Below are 20,036 nucleotides of genomic sequence, written 5' to 3' on the forward strand. Positions count from 1 at the left end.
TTTATAATAGGTCACCTAAGTTAGGTGGGTTCCTTATGTGTCATCATAAAATTGCTGGCTCAGGAACAGGTGTAAATGTTCACACATAAAATTTGTGTGAAAACATGTGTTCTATAAAGTATGCACTTAAATCATGATTCTACCCATGCTGTGCCCAAAACCCACCCCTGAATACACCTAAGCCCAGGTTGCATAAAAGTATGTGTGTTTCTGGTCAGACGTGTGGGAAAATGGTCATATGTGTGGGAAAATGCTTTTAAAAACATTATCTCCAGACTGCCATATATTCTTTCCCAGTACAGTGAACATGATGGGTCAGCATTTAAACTTAGTGATCAGTGCTTCTTATGAACGCTAGCCGCAGGGGTTCGAATATACACTCAGATATTCAGCACCAGCCACTGTTCAGATATTGGCACAGAATATCTGGACATTCCCTCAATCATCACCATTATCTGGATAAAGACAATATTGAGCACTAGTTTTCAGATGACTTAGGACATCTTTTTGCCACTGTTCACATATTTTCCAGCTCCACTCAGGCTCTGTCTCACATAAGAACATAAGAATTGCCACTGCTGAATCAGACCAGTGGTCCATCATGCCCAGCAGTCTCACGTGGCGGCCCTCTGGTCCAAGACCAGCACCCTAACTGAGACTAGTTCCACCAGCACACGTTCCTGTTCAGCAGAAACTTGTCTAACTTTGTCTTGAATCCTTGGGAGGGTGTTTTCCCATATAACAGCCTCTGGAAGAGCGTTCCAGCTTTCTACCACTCTCTGTGCCAGAGTGATCTGTAATGATCTTCTGTGGCATTTTCTGGGTAGCAAGAAATTTTGATTAGTACCCCTTTATAAAATTACCCCAGTGATCTCAACCGGTGTGATTTTGTTTCAGTACAGAGGTGCTGGTTCAAACATAAAACTAGCTTGTTGCAGATTACAGTATGTAGTTTATAGCATACTGTCTGATCAGCTTTCTCTTTAAATATGATTTACAGGTTATCATCAGATGTATGGGTTGGAATCTTGTTGGCCCTCTTGTTCGATGCATTAGGTGTTATCCACAGCAAAGTGAGAAACAAGAGGCTTGTCTCAGAATATTAGACCAGATGGTGCAGGTATGTCAGGAAGAAATGGTTTTCATTCAGGCTGAACTTCTACCACATTTGATTTCTTTGGATTTGGCATTACAAAACGTGTTGTATTTGGTCAGAGTAATGGTTTGTTTTCTAAAATAAAAGCTTTGTTTTTGCTTTTCTACTTATCTCTGTGCATTTGTATTGCAATTGTTAAAATGGAACTATGATTCTTGTGCAATAGGACTGATAGTCTTGACCAGCGAGTAAAACCTTCATTAGCCTACTGTTTTGTTTTCATGCTCCACCTTCCATCACTAGAATGAGCTTCACCACTTCAGTCTTACTCTCTACAAGCAAGGTGTAGGGAGCCTGTCAGTTCTGATCGAGTTTAATTTTTATTATTTTGGGGATTTTTATTGTCCATTTGGAGGCTTTTGGTGCTGCAGAAGATACCGGTCACCCCGGGGCTTCTCTGGCTGTGAGAAGATACAGACTCTCAGAGTTGTAGCCCAAAGGCACATGCCTCACATGATTCCTGTGTGGCTAGTCTGCATCAGTAGTTCTCAGAGCTCAGGTTCCGTACCTTGGGTGCAATCTCACCCCAGGTTTGTCCACAGTGGGCTTGAGCACCTCACACCAAGTTCTGTCCACAGTGGGCTTGAGCACAGACTGAGCTGTTCAAGTGGCAGTTTTATTCAGGATCAGGGCCGACTCTGTTCCTCCCCCTACAACATCGTGCAGCTCTGGCAGGGGTCTGAGAGTCCAGTCCGACATCAGGGACTAGATGACAGTCTGAAGAAATAGAGAATGATGCGGGGAAAAATTTGTCCTCTGCAGACTCTGTCCCCATCCCTTCCCCGTCCCCGTGGACTCTGTCCACATCCTCGCCCCGTCCCCATGGACTCTGTCTGATCCCATCCGCACAAGTCTTGAATAGCTATTTTATTTTGAAATCATTTTATTAAAGTATAAAAAGGAACAATATGCTGTACAACTGTCATTTTATAAATCACAAATACAGAAAAGGATCAACAAAATCCATCTCCCCTCACAATATCCCCTCCACTATCAAGAAAACTGAATGCTACATAGAAATTTCATCCTAACAGAATACCTCGGTCACAGACAGAGAACACAAATGCTAAATACATAATAACAGACCAGAAATGATAAACATAAATTAAACCAAAATCCCAAGAAGCCACACCTTCCATATAGTACAGCGGTCTCAAACTCAAACCCTTTGCAGGGCCACATTTTGGATTTGTAGGTACTTGGAGGGCTGCAGAAAAAAATAGTTAATGTCTTATTAAAGAAATGAACTAATTAATAGGGAGATAAGTTTCAGTATCCTGTGATGAAAATCTTCTGCTACTGTTATCACAGCTCTGATTAAATTATAAACTTTCTTATAAATTATTCCTCAAATTATTGTGAAGTGCTCAGACCTTATAACCAGTGCTTTAGTGATGTCACTAAAGCACTTCACAATAATTTGAGGAATAATTTATAAGAAAGTTCATAATTTAATCAGAGCCGTTATTAAAGAAATGACAATTTTGCATGACGTAAGTACCTACAAATCCAAAATGTGAATTATCTGAAATCTGAAATTATCAGAAGCAATTAAGGAAAGATTTATAAACGAATGGACTAATTTTAATACATTTTTTACTAACTTTTAGAGACCCAAACCCCCTTTTTCAGGTCAGGACAGTATAATGTAACAGCAGTATACTATATTGACCTGAAGAAGGAAGGGGGGCCCAGTGTACTTTTGTGCCTAGGGGCCTTCGAAGAATTAATTCTGTCCTGCCTGCACCCCTCTCATGTTTGCACTCTAGGACTTGCTAGAAGCTTTGGTACCGACTGAGGGGGTAGAGCATGAAAACAAAACAGTGGGCTCTCTCCAACCCTCACAGCTAATGAGGATTTTACTTGCTGGTCAGGACTACCATTCCTGTTTACAAGAAAGAAGATTAGCAAGGTAAGAGCCTAATTTTTCCTTCTGTTGGAACTCTGTTTAGATGATCCAACAACAAATTTTAAGAATTTTTTGAAAGAAAATTAATTATTAAATTGTTAAAACTTTATAAAATTGAGAAAAAGTGATGATGGATGAGATCTCTCATTTTTGGATATTATTGGCACTTTGTGCGGGAGAAATTAAAGTAACATAATGGTTGAACTCTTGCTTTCCCACAGTAGTTTTAATGATTTCAAGTAAATGCAATATGGGATTCTGGATGTATTAATCTAATTGTTAGCATGCTGCATGTCAGTGTAATTATTAATGTAAATTGAGTAGAAACTAGTGACATTTATTCTTAGATGTCCACTTTTTTGGAATTCCTCAAACCCACACTCCACCAGATCCTCCCAAAAACTGAAACTATCATTCCCCTTTATAAAAGGTATATCCCGCGCAGGAAAACTTGGAACATCCCTCCCCTTTAGAACCACAGAACTCTGGAACAACCTCTCATCCCCGCTCAGAAATTCAAGCTCCTTCCAATCCTTCCGCAAACACTTGAAAACTTGGCTCTTTTCAAAAATCTAATCACCTCCCATTCTCTAGTATCCTGTCCCTCTCTATCTTCTTAGTCCCTCTTCTATATCCTTTCATTGTAATTCCTTTCCTCTTAACTCTGTAAACCAGGGGTGCCCAACACATCAATCGCGATCGACCGGTAGCTCAGGAAGGCAACGTGAGTCGATCGCAGAGCCCATCCCGGGCTCCGTGATAGACTCGTGTTGCCGTCCCGAACTACCGGGCCTATCAGCCTTCCTCTCCCCGAAGTCAAAGACGCCGACGCCGGGCATTAGGCTGTTTTTGTCATTTTGGGGGGGGAGCGTGGCAGCGGCAGCAGCAGCCTGAAAAAGAATTTATCCTGACCGGGGTCGGTGTCATGCTCCGGAGCTTCTACAGCCTTCCTATCTCCCTCTCCCTTCTACCTACTTCCGGCCACACCCCCTGCTCCGCGGCTCTCTTCGTCAACTCAGCAGCAGCGATCGACACAAGCTTCTGACGTCGGGGCCTACCCTCTGCGAGTCCCACTTGTTTCAACTTCCTTTTTCCACAAAGGCGGGACTCGTAGAGGGAAGGCCTTGATGTCGGCAGCTTGTCTTGATCACCGCTGCTGACGAGTTGCTTAAGAGAGCCGCGGAGCAGGGGGGTGTTGCCAGGTGCAGGTAGAAGGGAGAGGGCCAGATGCAGGACTCGTGGGTGAGGGAGGAGAAGAGAGAGAGAAAGAGAGAGGGGAGGGAAATAAGGAAATATTTCATACTGGGCTGGGCCGGAGTGGAGGGAGGGTGGAAAGATTCTGGCTACAGGGTGCATTAATAAAGGAAAAGGGGGGAAAGCTGAAAATGGAGATAGTGACATAAAGAAGAGAAAGGGTAAGCAGGACCTACTGAATAAGGATAGAGATACAGAGGGGACATGAAGAGGAGGTGAAATAGAGACATAGAAGTAATGCTGAAAAAGTGTGTGGGGGGGAGATAAAGACATTGAAAGGGCAAATGGTGAACATGGGACAGAGACAAATGAAGATTCTGAAAAAGTGGTGAGATAGGGATATAGTGAGATGGACACAAAGAAGGGTGATGCTGGAAAATAGGTGGAATGGTAATTCTGACAGACACAGAAGGGAAATGATGGATCAAGGAGAGATGGGGCTCAGGCTGGATGGAATGAGGAGAAATGCCTTGTTTTCCAGGAACTTCCTCTCCTACGTCAGAATTGACGTCAACGCTTCTGCAGGGAAAGCTTGGGACGGCGGTGGCTTGGGGGCTGTTCCCCGATGGCGGTGGCAGCAAACCGAGTGGCTTGGGGGAGGGCACAGAGAAAGAAAGAAAGGGGCAGACAGGGAGACAGAAAGAAGGGGGAACAGGGAGACAGAAAGAAAAAGTTGGGGGAGAGAATGAGGTCTGGAGGAGAGGAAACATACAGGAGGCTGAAAGAAAGGAAGAAAGATTGGTTGCACAGTCAGAAGAAGAAAGTGCAACCAGAGACTCATGAAATCACCAAACAGCAAAGGTAGGAAAAATGATTTTATTTTCAATTTAGTGATCAAAATGTGTCGGTTTTGAGAATTTATATCTGCTGTCTATATTTTGCACTATGGCTCCCTTTTACTAAACCGCAATAGCGTTTTTTTAGCGCAGGGAGCCTATGAGCATTGAGAGCAGTGCAAGGCATTCAGCGTAACTCCCTGTGCTAAAACCTACTATTGTGGTTTAGTAAAAAGGGATGGGGTGTATTTGTCTATTTTTGTATTTTGTTACTGAGGTGACATTGCATAGAGTCATCTGCCGTGACCTCTTTGAAAAAACCCGGAATATGAATAATTAACATTTTCTCTGCCTTTCAGTGTGCTTTGTGTTTTTTTAAAATTTTATTGTTGGTAGATCATTTTGACTTAGTCATTATAAAAGTAGCTCGCAAGCCCATAAAGTGTGGGCACCCCTGCTGTAAACCGTGCCGAGCTCTGCGCTTGCGGAGATGGCGCGGTATACAAACCTAAGGTTTAGTTTAGTTTAGACATAGGAAACCTGAGAGGGATTGAATATGCAGTATTCAACAAAGTACTCTAGAAAATATGAAGTATCATTAGATCCTATTTTGATGCTACTGCCTTTACACTCTTAGTTCAGACGCTACTTCTGAGTATTCTAGATAATTGCAACATTGTTTATTTGAAAAGTACTAAGAAAAATTTGGCTAGGCTGACCTTGGTTCAAAATAAGGCAGTAAGATCTATGGCCTGAGGAAGTACGACCATGTAACTCATTATTATTGTGAGTTGCACTGGCTCCCAGTAAAGGCCCGGGTGATTTTTAAGTTGGGATGCTTATATTATAAAGTCGCCTTTGGTTGTTGCCCCATTCTATCTTGTTGATAGATTTGTTATCATGACACATGAGAACAGTAGAAAATCTCATGCCCTATTTACGTTCCCTTCAGCTAAGGGCTTTAAAAGTAAGAAACATCATGGGCACTGTTATTCCTATCAAGCAGCTTATTTCAACAAAGATTTTCGCCCATTATTGACCAGATTAACATCTTATAAACATTTTAGAAAACTTCTGAAGACTTTTCTCAAAATTTTTGGCTAGTTAATTCTTTGTATATTAAATTATAGTATCTCTGTATTTTCTCATAGGCATAATCTTTTGTTAATCTCATTGAACTAAGGGTTATGTGGTCTAGAAATTCGTTATTATGTTATGTTATGTTATTTTTGCAGCTCTGTAATCCAAAGGAGCTATTATTAGGTTTACTTGAACAAGTTGAGGATGCTTGTGGAGAAGACATATCACCAGTTATTTCACTCTTACTTCAGCCTCTACAAACAGGTAATAAGCATTTTGATCTCTCTTACCACACTAATAGATTTTGCGATATACATATTGTACAGGATTTTGTAATTTACTTATGTCTATTGGCTATCTGACAATTGCCACTCTCGAATTGTGTAAAAGCACATGGAGGCATCAACAACTCATGTACTCCTACAAGGGGTGAAAAATAGGCAGGGTGAGAATTATGTTAGGTAGAAATGCCAAAAAATCAAAATAATAAATGGTTGTCTATTAATACCTATATTTAGGTAGAAAAGGCATACAGTTCTACATTTTCAAAGAATATATTATTATAGGCAGCTGAAACATGGATACCAATGCAAGACAACCCCAGATTACAACTTCTGTGCCCACTAAACTACAAAATCACCCACCTATGGAGATTTGGTCGCAGGGGCAGCAGCTTGGCAATACTGCACAAATCATCTTTTCACATCAAAATCATGGTATTGGTTATAGTTTCCAACTAACAGTAGAAATAAACAGTAACTCTTGCCAAAGCCCCATCTGCTGCATACTATTCTACATCCCTCCTGGAAAGTGGCTAGAAGCTGACCCACAGTTCTCAGACATCATCTCAAGGACCACAGTACAATATGATTCTACTTTAATCATAGGAGAACGCAACCTCCACCTAGACAACCTCAAGCTTTCAAATCCTGAGATTCCTCAACCTCTTAAATGAGCTAGACCTCAAACCCCTGTTTCAACAACCCACATAAGAAAAAAGCCACCAACTTCATCAAAAAGCACAAGCTATCTAGAATTTAATTCCCTATCCAAAGTACCTTGCTGGGACCACCTACTCCTAAAATTCACCATATTCTGGAAAGAGATATCAACAATCAAACTGACCCCCTCAGTAGCCTCTTATTATAGAAACAAAATAACTCCTGAATCATACTGAAATGAAATAGATAACTCATTATTATCCCTTCTGATCCCTGACCAAGACTTTCTCTATCATTGGAAAACAATCAATGAACAAACCCTAAACAAACTAGCGCTGCTCAAATGCAGCAAAAAAAATCCAAGGATCATCAAAAAAGTGGTTCGACTCAGCACTTATGTCCCTAAAAAGAGCTTGCCGACAAGCCAAGTGTTACTGGTGTAAACACTCGTCCCTGGAAAACAAGACTTAAGTGGCGCCAGAAAATCCTAGAATATAAATCACTGTTGACACAAAAGAAGAAAGAGTACTAATTCTAAACAGATCAACACAGAAGATAATCTTAAAATTAACAAACTGTTCTCAATATTAGATAACCATACCAACATGAACAAGATCACAAATAGCAACAACCCCTCTATTCCGAGAGCCCCAGAATTAGCCAACTATTTTAAAACAAAGATTCAACCCATACAAGACCAGCTACCCCCCATTGATCCAGCCAGACCTGCTGCTGCAACAAAACCACCTATGGAAATACCAGCAGACAGATCTTCGAATGATTTTGAAGCGATTATATTCAAAGACACAAAACAGCTTCTCCTAAAATATTCCAAAGCATACTGTAGCCTTGACATCTGCCCACCGTACCTGATCAAAGCAGCCACCCCGACAACCATAGGAAAAATAACCCAATGGCTCAACCTACAAACTGGCCTTTTCCCCAAATCAGGAGGAGGCATTATCTTAACGCCAATTCCCAAGAACTGAAAACTCATTCCCTCTGATGTGACCAGTTGTAGCCAGTAGCTTCCGTCCCCCTGTTCATCAAAATGATGGAAGAATATGTAACAGAACAACTCGAATACTAATTACAATACTTCAATATCCTCCACCCTTCACAATTGGGATTTAGGAAAAATTGCAGCACTGAGACAGTGGTCACAGTGCTAGTAACATATGGAAAAGAACTACTAAGCAAGAGTCACAGTGGAATCGTAATTCAGTTTGACCTAAGCAGCGCATTTGACCTTAGCAGACTTCAATCAAATGTCTGAGATCTTCAGCAATTTTGAATTCATTGGCTGGGCTATTCTGGGTTCCAAGGTTTCCTAATCACTCAGCAGTCCTTTCTGATAGCTGGCACCCTCCAAGTGGGGTCCCCCAAGGATTCCTGCTTTCACCTTCAGTGCTCAACCTCCTAATGCAATCCTTGGGAGCTGACCTAGATCTTGCATGAATAAAACATTTCACTTATTTGGACGGCATAATGACCATACTACCTGTAACAGCCGCATTAGTCAATATCCTCACTGTCAAAAAATGTGTCCACATCATAGAAAACTGGACCTTGACCCACTGCCTCAAACTCAAAAATAAAAACAAAACAAAACTCCTTTGGCTAGGACCCTCGACTGACCCACGCTACGCTCCAAAGATCACAGTAGATGAGACAGATTTTCCCGAATCTTAGGAGTAGAAATAATTAACCACTATAGTTAGGTTTTACAGGCCTACATTTCTGGTGCCTAGGGTCCTTGTAGAATTGCGGCCAGCAGCATTTAGCGATGCCAAAGCCCAGTACTGCCTTAAACATGCCCACTTCTGGACTTCAGCATCACTAGGCACTGCTAGGCGCCATGAATTCAGGTGCCAGTCCCAGAGGATGCCTACATTTTTTAAAAAATCTGTTTTTGGTTTTTTTTTAAAAATGTATAAACTTTATTGAACCATTTGAAGCAAAATACAAACAAAAAGGCTGCATTACACTAGACAGTAGCAAAAGGACATAAAAGTACACTTGTGATGTACTGTAGCTCTTCAGTACATGGCTAGACAGTGGTGCCTAAAGAGAGTCTACGAACCTAACAATTCAATTCTGAAAATATCCCTCTACCATTACCCAGACCCCCCCCTATTTCCCCCTCCTCCCCCCCCCTATCTCCCCCTCCTCCCCCCCCTTTTTGATAGAATAAGCTCTACATGGTGTGGGTGTGTTGTGTGCGCGCCAACAATAAATAAAAATCTTAAAGCAGCACCAGTTGAAATTTCTCACGCCATGCAAGAAAGAGAGCACAAACTTTCTGGAAATGAGAGAGCCTATTTCTATGAAGAGCCATCAATTTGGACATCAAAGATATATGGTTTACTCTCTCAAGTTTACTTTAGACTTATTCAGCAGGTTTAAACTAAGGCTCGGATTCTCTAAACGGTGCCAGTATTGGCGGCCGCCGATCACGTCAATCGCACCTAACACCACTATGGGCGTGGCTAATGCTGGAAGTGGTGTTAGGCACCATAAAGCGCCTATGTAGGCGTGATTCGCAGTAAAGAAAGGTGCCGAAAACATAGGCCTTGAAAACCCTGGCCTACATTTCCAGCGCCTATCTTTCCCAGAGGTGCAATTCTCTAAACAGCACCCTCTATCTAACCAAACACAGTAAGGCTTCCAAATCCTGGCATGCCCTAAGCAAAACATTACGCCTCTGGGCTCTTCTTTATTATTCCACCCCAGCCATAGACATGAAAGATGTCCTATACATATGCTCCTCACAGTCTTCAATTAGACCTCCAGACCCATAAAACCCACGATCCTATCCCCCTACACACCCCCATACACTTCAGATGAATTTCCCCAAATTAGAAAGCCAGTTTCCTTCCTACTAGTTGTAATACCAAATCCAAAATGGCATTGCTAACATGCACACCTGCATGCTAAGGCAAGAATTAAAAAAAAAAAGACCAATCAATTCAAGAACACCTAGTATCAGTAGGATATGATTGAACCATAGACACAGTTTATGGTTCAATCATATCCTACTGATACTAGGTGTTCTTGAATTGATTGGTCTTTTTTTTTTTTAATTCTTGCCTTAGCATGCAGGTGTGCATGTTAGCAATGCCATTTTGGATTTGGTATTACAACTAGTAGGAAGGAAACTGGCTTTCTAATTTGGGGAAATTCATCTGAAGTGTATGGGGGTGTGTAGGGGGATAGGATCGTGGGTTTTATGGGTCTGGAGGTCTAATTGAAGACTGTGAGGAGCATATGTATAGGACATCTTTCATGTCTATGGCTGGGGTGGAATAATAAAGAAGAGCCCAGAGGCGTAATGTTTTGCTTAGGGCATGCCAGGATTTGGAAGCCTTACTGTGTTTGGTTAGATAGAGGGTGCTGTTTAGAGAATTGCACCTCTGGGAAAGATAGGCGCTGGAAATGTAGGCCAGGGTTTTCAAGGCCTATGTTTTCGGCACCTTTCTTTACTGCGAATCACGCCTACATAGGCGCTTTATGGTGCCTAACACCACTTCCAGCATTAGCCACGCCCATAGTGGTGTTAGGTGCGATTCCAGTGCCTTTTGTTTAGGCGCTGGTACATACTTTAAATTTAACGTTAATTGCCGTTTCAAATGGCATTTCCAAATTTAAATTAGGCACCTAAGTTTAGGCACCATTTATAGAATTTCCCTCTAAATGTATACTTGGCTCAGTATTGCCAATATATGAGTAATAATATTTTTGCCTGCCCTCCCTCTGCCCTTTTTTTTAAACAGATAGCATTTGGCTGGTTAACTATTTCAAAGACCCAATATTGTCCATATGCAAAGCACCAGGATTCAAGTATTTTTTAAAACTATAACTTGCTTTGACTAGCTGTTTCTTGACTGCTAGGCAGGCTAGTAACCCAGCCTTGTTAAATTCAGCTACATAAGCACATCTTTTACAAACGTGTAGAACAGGTTACTTCCTAGTGATTTTTAGCTTTAGTAATTGCTTGTATACTTGAATGATTCCCTTAAGGCTGCCCTTTGTATCATTTATCTGTACATGCTTTAGGTTAATATTTCTTATGAACTCTCTGATTAATTCCTTTCTATTATTTGGACCAGTACTTATGAAACTTGGTGACAAGAAAGCCTATTCAGTGGGCCTGGCTCTCTCCACACTTGTGAATAGGATCTCCACCTTGCCCGTCCCTTATTCAAAAGACCAAATCCAGCAGGATCCGCATGGACTGTGCCGCTGCTGCAGCTCTTTGGTGACATTTGCAAAACCTTTTGTTGCTGAAGTTGTCAAAAGACAAGAACACAGCAAGGAATTAAAGTCAGAGTTGCTAAAATTGTAAGTATGGGACTGCTGTTATGCAGTTTGTAATACGTGACATATTAATGGGGTTCAATACACTCCCTTGACAACAAGGCCGTTTACCTATAATGGATAATCTGCTGTACATTTAAGCAGGGATTCATCAAGGTGTGGTAAAGGGTTGCCCTATACTGCAACTTGATTCCCCTTGGGATTCATCAACCTACAGTATCCCTGTCTTGTTGGTTGCTGAATCCCATCTTACAGGAATAACGCTGCTTGCAATCCACCTTGCAAGAAGCATTATTCCTGTGGCTCAGGATCATCGGGCTGCTGTGTTGAGTTCCCCACCCTCCGGACACAACCCTACAATATATGCCCCCACCCAGTGACTGCCCTACACATCATTGGTGCTCTGGGTTGGGGAGTCCTTTGGGGTCTGGGTGGTGTCCGCTAGGATCCTGTGATCTTTAGCCAGGAGCGACAGAAGCAATACTGAATCGCTCTTGGCCACTCTAGCACTGACCTCAGCATGGAGCTCCTAGCAGCAGTCACGTGTGACTACCGCTAGGGGTCATAGTTCTTTATAAGGGGCGCCATGTTGAGGTCGGTGCCAGAATGGTCAGGAGCAATTGGCTGAAGATCTCAGGACCTCAGCAGACGTCACCAGGACCCCAGAGGGCCCACCCCAAGCTCCCTGGACAATCAACGATGTGTAAGGTAGCCACTAGGAGAGGGGTGTGAGCTGGTTGAGGGGCCATAGGTGGGGGGTCAAGGAGGGAGACTCTGTGCCACAGCCCAGGAACTACAGCTTGGTGATTCCCTATGCTCCCAGGTGGTAAAATAACCCCAGCAAAAAGCTGGGAATATTTTATCATGGTTTCCGAGCCCTAATGCAACTTGCAGTGTATCACTGCAAGTCACATTAGGGGATTTGCATAGTAATGAGATACAAAACATGCATTTGCATATTTTGCATCTCAGTACTTTGTAATGTGCAGTGACTTAAGTATCCCCATGCTATATTTGGAAAAGCAGCGTTAGGTCTGTTTAAGTTGCAGTAAAGGCAATTACCAGGATTTAAAGCCCCAACACTGCTTGATGAATTCCCCCCTTTATAAATTTTTTTTACTTGACTTATTATGAATGCACAAGACAAGGTACACTGCAGCTCATATCAGAGTTAACAGAATAACAAAACTCATAGGGCCGGATTCTGTATAGGACGCCCAGTCTCAGAAGCCACCTAAGCAGCTTTTGAGAATCGCACACGGGTGTCCTATAGAGAATTGCGTCTGTCCTCATGGACAGACGCCTAAGCCCACCTAATAACCCAATTCTCTAACCGACGTCCATGTTAGAGGCGGCGGTTAGAAAATCGGGTTGCCGCTGAGATTATCACAGCAAGGGATCTTCCTGCTGCAATATGTGTAGCTGCAAACCCCCCCCCCCAAAGACTACTGGCAGAAGGAATGCCCAAAATGGTAAGAGAGATGCCCAATCTCCCCTAGGCCCCTCCTAGGGTGGCCTAGGGGATCTGGCCAATTGGAATCTTAGCTTATGACAGATGCCAGTTAGAGAATCATGCTTATAGGTGAAGGACTGGTCCCTCCCACGCCTAAAAGGTCTTGTTTTGGGTGTTTGGAACTTTGGTGATTTTTTTTTGGGGGGGAATGGGAGGGAATAGGGCTTAAAGGTAGACATTGTGGTGGTCTTGGCGATTAAAATCCTGAATGTACAGGTAGTCCATTCTTGAAAAAAAACACATTTTGGATGTTTTTTTCGAGAACGGACATTTCCCTGCTTCCTACTTTATGCGCCTAAGGCCTTAGTCCAAAAGGGGACTTAGACGTTCTTTTTTTATTATGCCCCTCTATATGTCTACAGCATGTACCTTTTATACATGTATACCTCTGGCAATATTATAAGCATTTGTTGTGTACATAAAATACAATTGTACATGCTAGAAAGGCTTATAATTGTTTTCATGTAAACTCACACTTTTTACTCTGCAGACTTTGCTGAAAATTGCTTCAAGAAATCTACCTCTGCATATTTATCTCCCCCCTCCCTTTTATCAAGCTGCACTAAAAGTTTTTAGAACAGGCCAGCGAGGTAGTGTTCCAATGCTCATAGGAATTCTATGAATGTCAGAGCATTTACCATGCCAGCTTGAGCTAAAAACTTCTGGCGCACCTTGATAAAAGGAGTCCTATATCTTCTAATGTGCTTGTAGTTTTCCTGAGGAAAAATCTGCATGTAATTGTAAAGATTGAAAAGTACGTATGTATGTAGTTCTAAATCTGTCCACCATGCTCCTAGGAACTTCTTCCTTGACAATGGGCAAAAATGGCACTGTGCACACAATGCTATATAACTGTAGGTCAAGCAGTTTTGTAAAGCTTATTTCTGCAGGTAATGCACTGTTTGGCCCATGACCATAATAAAACTGTCCTCTGTGGAAGCAAGTACAGTGGAACAATGGTTTACGAGCATAATTCGTTCCAGAAGCATGCTCGTAAACCAAAATACTCATATATCAAAGCGAGTTTCACCATAGGAAATAATGGAAACTCGCTTGATACGTTCCCACCCCCCTCCCCCCCTCCCCGAGGCCAGCAGCGCTGCTCCCCCCCCCGCGCAAACCAGCACCCCCCCCACCCGAACAATTTGAAACTTATCCCCCGTCTGGCACTGGCACGCAGCCCACAGGACGTGTCGGTGCCGCTTGAAGAACTTCCTGCCTCTGCTGGGCCTTGAGCATGCATCTGCGCATGTTCAAGGCCTTCTAATTAGATGCATGCGCAGATGCATGCTCAAGGCACGTCCTGTGGGCTGCGTGCCGGTGCCAGACGGGGGGATAAGTTTCAAGTTGTTCGGGCGGGGGGTGCCGGTTCGCGCCTTTGCAAGTGGGGGGGGAGCGATGCCGGTTCTCGGGGGGGGGGGTGCTCGCAAATCAAGTCAACACTCGGTTTGCGAGACAAGTTTTGCGAGAATGTTTTGCTCGTCTTGCAAAACACTCGCAAACCGGGTTATTGGCAAACCGAGGTTTGACTGTATTGACATATTTTTCATTCATGTAAACTCCCATTTAACCAAGACAAATCCTTTTTAAAAATTGTTCATCCCCCACTGCAGAGAAAGAGGGTTGGGTAAAGTCTGCATTAGAATTTCCATTCTGCATGTTGTGTACGCTGTGTACTTTGAACATAAGAATAGCCTTACTGGGTCAGACCAATGGTCAATCAAGCCTAGTAGCCCATTCTCACGGTGGCCAATCCAGGTCACTAGTACCTGGTCAAAACCCAAGGTGTAGCAATATTCCATGCTACCAATACAAGTCAAGCAGTGGCTTCCCCCGTGTCTTTCTCAATAACAGACTATGGACTTTTCTTCCAGGAACTTGTCCAAACCTTTCTTAAAACCAGATACGCTATCCGCTCTTACCATATCCTCTGGCAACGATAAGAGCGGATGGCTTTGCACCTTCTAACATTCACATTATTGATTTCACACTAATGAGAATATAGGATAACACCTAACTCTACTCTTAAGTTGTTTCAGCTGCCTCAAATATCCTTTGCTAAGAGCACATCTTGATCAAATACCCAAAGATACTGAAGAACATTCATTATGGCTCTTTGCTACTGATATCTTGGTAAGTGGAATATGATTTTTTTTTTTTTTTTTTTTGTTTATAATCTTTATTCATTTTCTTTTGTTACAACAAGTGTTTCAAATATACTTATTAGAAACTTAAACATATACACTTGATAAACACACTTATTATTATCAAGTTTAACATTTTTTAGAAAATTAATTTTATACAAAATTTATAATATTATGCAGTAGATCTAAATTTATATAATTTCTTTTGAATGTGTTAATCCCCCCTCCCTCCCTCCCATTCAATCAATAATATTTAAAACAACTTTATTGTAAATTCATTCAACATTAATATAGTGTGTAAAAACCAAAAATAAAATCCCACCCCATTCCCCTCTAATCAAATTTCTATCTTGGGAAAAGTTAATCATTCATTACAAAAATCTGTTAATGGTCTCCATATCTTTTGAAATTTATTAATATATCCTTTTTGTGTTGCTATGGTAAGCTCCATTTTATATATGTGACAAACAGAATTCCACCAGAAAGTGTAATTTAACCTGTCATGTCTTTTCCAATTAAATGTGATTTGTTGTATTGCTATTCCAGTTAAAATAAATAAAAGTTTGTTATTACTTGATGATATTTGACTTTTTGTTCTCATTGTTGTTCCAAATAATATAGTATCATATGTCAAGGCTATTGGGTTTTCTAACATCCTATTAATTTGAGGCCAAATTGATTTCCAGAATGTTAAGATGAATGGACAGAAGAATAAAAGATGGTCTAATGTCCCAATTTCAACATGACAGTGCCAGCATCTATTAGATTTAGAGCTATCAATTCTATGTAAACGTGTAGGGGTCCATAAAGCTCTATGTAAAAGAAAAAACCAAGTTTGTCTCATAGATGCTGATACCGTACATTTTAACCTCCAAGACCAAAGTCGTGGCCATTGAGATGCACTAATTTGATGCTTTATCTCAATGCTCCAAATGTCTCTAAGACCATTTTTTGGTTTTTTATTTATATATCCGGATATTAATTTATACCACTGTGCAGCTTCATGTCCTATTGAGTTTATCTGGAAACACAAGAATTCCAAGCTGTGATAATTAGTAAGATTTTTCCATTCAGGGAACCCTACCTGAATGGATTGCTTCAATTGCAACCATCTAAAATATTGTGTTTTATTAAGATCAAATTTATGTTGCAATTGTGAAAATTCCAGCATTTTACCATTTTTTATTATGTCGTCTAAAATACGAATACCTGCTGTCATCCAGTTTTTCCAGATTATTTTGAAACCGCCTATTTTGATCTTGGGGTTTAACCAAATTGTTTGAGTTGTTGATTTACTAATTGGAATAGGAGTTAGATTACTTATGTATCTTAAAGTTTTCCATGTATCCATGAATATTTTATGTTCTTTGTATAGCCTTGGCATCGTGATACTAACTACATGACTAAGACGTAATGGAAACATAAGTCTCCATTCTAGCCAAAACCAATCTGGTATATTTATAGTGGGCTCTGGGAGGATCCAATACATACCATGACGTAAGATATAGGCTTGATGATACCTATAAAAGTTGGGAAAATTTACCCCTCCCTCCGCAATTGATCTTTGTAATGACACTAAAGCAATTCTGGGATTTTTCCCAAGCCAAATAAACTTTGTCAATATTTTATTTAATTTTTTATAAAAAGAATTTTGGAAGAAAACTGGTATCATTCCCATTTGGTAACAGACTACAGGTAATATCATCATTTTAACAGTTTGTATTCTTCCCCACCAAGATAAGTGTAAAGGGTTCCATTGCTCACACATCTCTGTTACTTTTTGTAATAAATTTTTTTCATTAATTTTCATTGTGTCATCTAAATTTTTTGTAATCCAAATTCCAAGATATTTAATTGCATCCTCTTTCCAAACAAAAGAGAATGATTTAAATAAACCTTTTGTACAATGTATATTTAATGGAAGTACTTCTGATTTGTTCCAGTTTATCTTATATCCTGAAAATTTTCCAAATTTTTCAATCAGTTCAAGTAAATGTGGAATGGTAGATTTTGGGTTCCTCAAATATAATAATAAATCATCAGCATAAGCTGATATTTTATATTCTTTATCCGAATGAGGTATACCTTGTATCTCCTTTACTTGTTGGATTGCTAATATTAAGGGTTCTAAAACAATATCAAACAATAAAGGAGACAAAGGACATCCTTGTCTAACTCCTCTTTGTAGATTAAATTTTTCTGAAAACGTATTATTAATGTATAATCTAGCAGAAGGGGAGTTATATAGTGTTTGTATCATTTGTGTGAATCCAGGACCTATTCCAAACCAATCCAATGTCTGATACATAAATGTCCATTCTATTCTATCAAAAGCCTTTTCTGCATCTAAAGAAACAGCAAAAGTTGGCTCGTTCATTTTCTTTGTTAGGTATAACATATGGAAAGCTAATCTAGTATTATGAGATGAATGTCTTTGAGCAACAAATCCTGTTTGAGACATACTTATAATATGGGGAAGAGCTTTAGCCAATCTTAACGCAAGTATTTTTGCTAATAATTTTCCATCTACATTTATTAAAGAAATTGGTCTGTAATCTGATACCAAAGTGGGATCTTTATTTGGCTTTGGTAAAACTATTGTTAATGATTCTGCCATAGTGCCTTTAGTACAACCTTGATTTAGTTGATATTGAAAAAGATTTAATAAATAGGGTAATAAAAATTTTGAAATGTTTTATAAAATTCTACTGTATAACCATCACCACCTGGAGCGGATCCAACTCTAAGGGATTTCAAAGCTGTTCCTAATTCTTTTAGTGATATTTGTTCTTCTAAACTTCGCTTTATATGTTCAGGAATTTTTTTTTAATAGGATAAGTAAATTAAAATCTAAACAATGACAGCTTACCTCTAGTTTTGAATTTAATGTAGAAATTAGTACAGTCAAACCTCGGTTTGCGAGTAACTCGGTTTGCAAGTGTTTTGCAAGACGAGCAAAACATTCTCGCAAAACGTGTCTCGCAAACCGAGTGTTGACTCGATTTGCGAGCACCCCCTGATAACCGGCATCGCTCCCCCCCCCCGCTCGCAAAGGGTCCCCTCCCACTCGAATCGGCACCCCCCCCCCCCGCGAGAACAGGAACCCCCCCGCCCGACCAACTTTAACTCACCCCCCCTTTGACATAGGCACGCAGCCCACAAGTGCCAGTGCTGCTTGAAGATCTTCTTCCCAGTCTCTGCCGGCTTTGAGTATGCATCTGCGCATGCTCAAGCCCTTCTAATTCTCCCTCTCGCCTATTCTGATTGGCCCAGGCGCCTTAGGCCCCACCAGTAGGCGGAGCTTTGGGACGGATGGGCCAATCCGGCCTCATTCCGTCGATGGCTGCCTGCCGGACAGGCGGGTTTGGCTCCCGTCTGTCCGGCCAACTACAGAAAGGTACGGGGAAGGGGGTTGGGGGTGTCGTGGGGGTCGGCCAGGGGGGTCGCGGGTCGGCTGGGGGGGCGGTCGGAGGTTCTTGGGGGGGGCGGTCGTTGGGGGGAGGGGGGGTTTGCGTCGAGGGCAGGAGGGCCTGGGATCCCTCCTGCCCGTAATGTAGTGCAGGGTGGGGTTAGGGGGTCGCCGTGGCCAGGAGGACTTGGGCTCCCTCCTGGCCCGATATTGTCGGGGAGTTGGGAAATCGGCGGGGCAAGAGGGCTTGGGCTCCCTTTTGCCCCGATCGTGTCGGGGAGTCGGGGGGGCAAGAGGGCTTGAGCTCCCTCTTGCCCCGATCGTGTCGGGGAGTCGGGGGGGGCAAGAGGGCTTGAGCTCCCTTTTGCCCCGATCGTGTCGGGGAGTCGGGGGGGCAAGAGGGCTTGAGCTCCCTCTTGCCCCGATCGTGTCGGGGAGTCGGGGGGGGCAAGAGGGCTTGAGCTCCCTCTTGCCCCGATCGTGTCGGGGAGTCGGGGGGGGGCAAGAGGGCTTGAGCTCCCTCTTGCCCCGATCGTGTCGGGGAGTCGGGGGGGGCAAGAGGGAACCAGGCGGAGAGAGGGCAGTTAAGCGCAGTGCCTGCGCGGAAGGATGCAGCTCGGGCGACTTCGTTGTGTGAAACGAAGTTCGTTGTACGGATCAAGACATAAAGTTCGTTGTGCGCAGCGTTCGCTGTGCGAGGCGTCCGTTATGCGAGGCACCACTGTATATATATATATATTTTTTTAAAGAATCTGCTCAAGAAAACAAGTGAAAGAGTCAAATTCATAATGTCAAGTAACTTCATTTAACTAAAATTTTAGATTGTCCCTATCCCCCACAATAAAAAAAATTAAAAATGAATAGCTACCGATGGGCATTTTTTATATAATGTACAAATCCAAGTTTGATAAAAATACAGGACAGACAGCCCTCAGGTCATGGGCAATCGATCCGAATATAAACTGAGGTAACCTTTTTTCCCCCCCAAAAAAGGGGAAAAAAAGTTGACTTGAATATAAACCAAGGTTAGAAATCTGGGTACATGAGTGTCGTTTGTCAGAGATAATGCTATAAGTAATCACTAATTTTTCAGTTTGGGCTGTTTCAAGTCCAAAAAAGCTGAAGGAGAGCTGACAAATATTTTCCTTCTTGGGATGACACCAACCAAAGTTTCTGGACTTCTGTCCCCACCAGAATACCTGGCCTCAGTCATACATGCAGAAAACAGAAAAAAGAAACCTTTTCAAATACAAAGTCACAAACTAAAAGTACTATTGTACACAAATGAAACCTTAATATGCCAGACTCTGCACACAGTACACAACAAGAGAAAAAGAAAGAAATGCATTTTTTCCGGAACAGTCCAAAATATAAAAACAACAGATGTAAAATTTCAAAATTGACATATTTCAATCATTAAATTGAAAATAAAAACATTTTCCTACCTTTGTTATCTGGCAATTTTATTTTTCTGATCATCTTGTTCCATCTGTGCTCTTTATTTGACAAGGTGGTATATCAAATTTTTAATAAACAT

The 20,036-nt window shown here is 41.7% G+C and overlaps 1 protein-coding gene across 4 annotated transcripts in view; it reads left to right on the forward strand.

The window, feature by feature from the left end:
* The window catches only part of GLMN (glomulin, FKBP associated protein), a 58,750-nt gene that overhangs the window by 14,464 nt on the left and 24,250 nt on the right, over nt 1-20,036 (forward strand). For 3 of the 4 annotated variants that reach the window (XM_033915465.1, XM_033915467.1, XM_033915466.1), the window contains exons 4-7: nt 1,001-1,120; nt 6,331-6,439; nt 11,226-11,457; nt 14,977-15,079. In XM_033915465.1, coding sequence (XP_033771356.1) covers nt 1,001-1,120; nt 6,331-6,439; nt 11,226-11,457; nt 14,977-15,079 — 564 coding nt within the window. The remainder of the gene's footprint in view (nt 1-1,000; nt 1,121-6,330; nt 6,440-11,225; nt 11,458-14,976; nt 15,080-20,036) is intronic. The other variant, XM_033915469.1, reaches the window with a different exon arrangement.

This window comes from Geotrypetes seraphini, chromosome 12, assembly GCF_902459505.1.
Source record: "Geotrypetes seraphini chromosome 12, aGeoSer1.1, whole genome shotgun sequence".
NCBI lineage: Eukaryota > Metazoa > Chordata > Amphibia > Gymnophiona > Dermophiidae > Geotrypetes > Geotrypetes seraphini.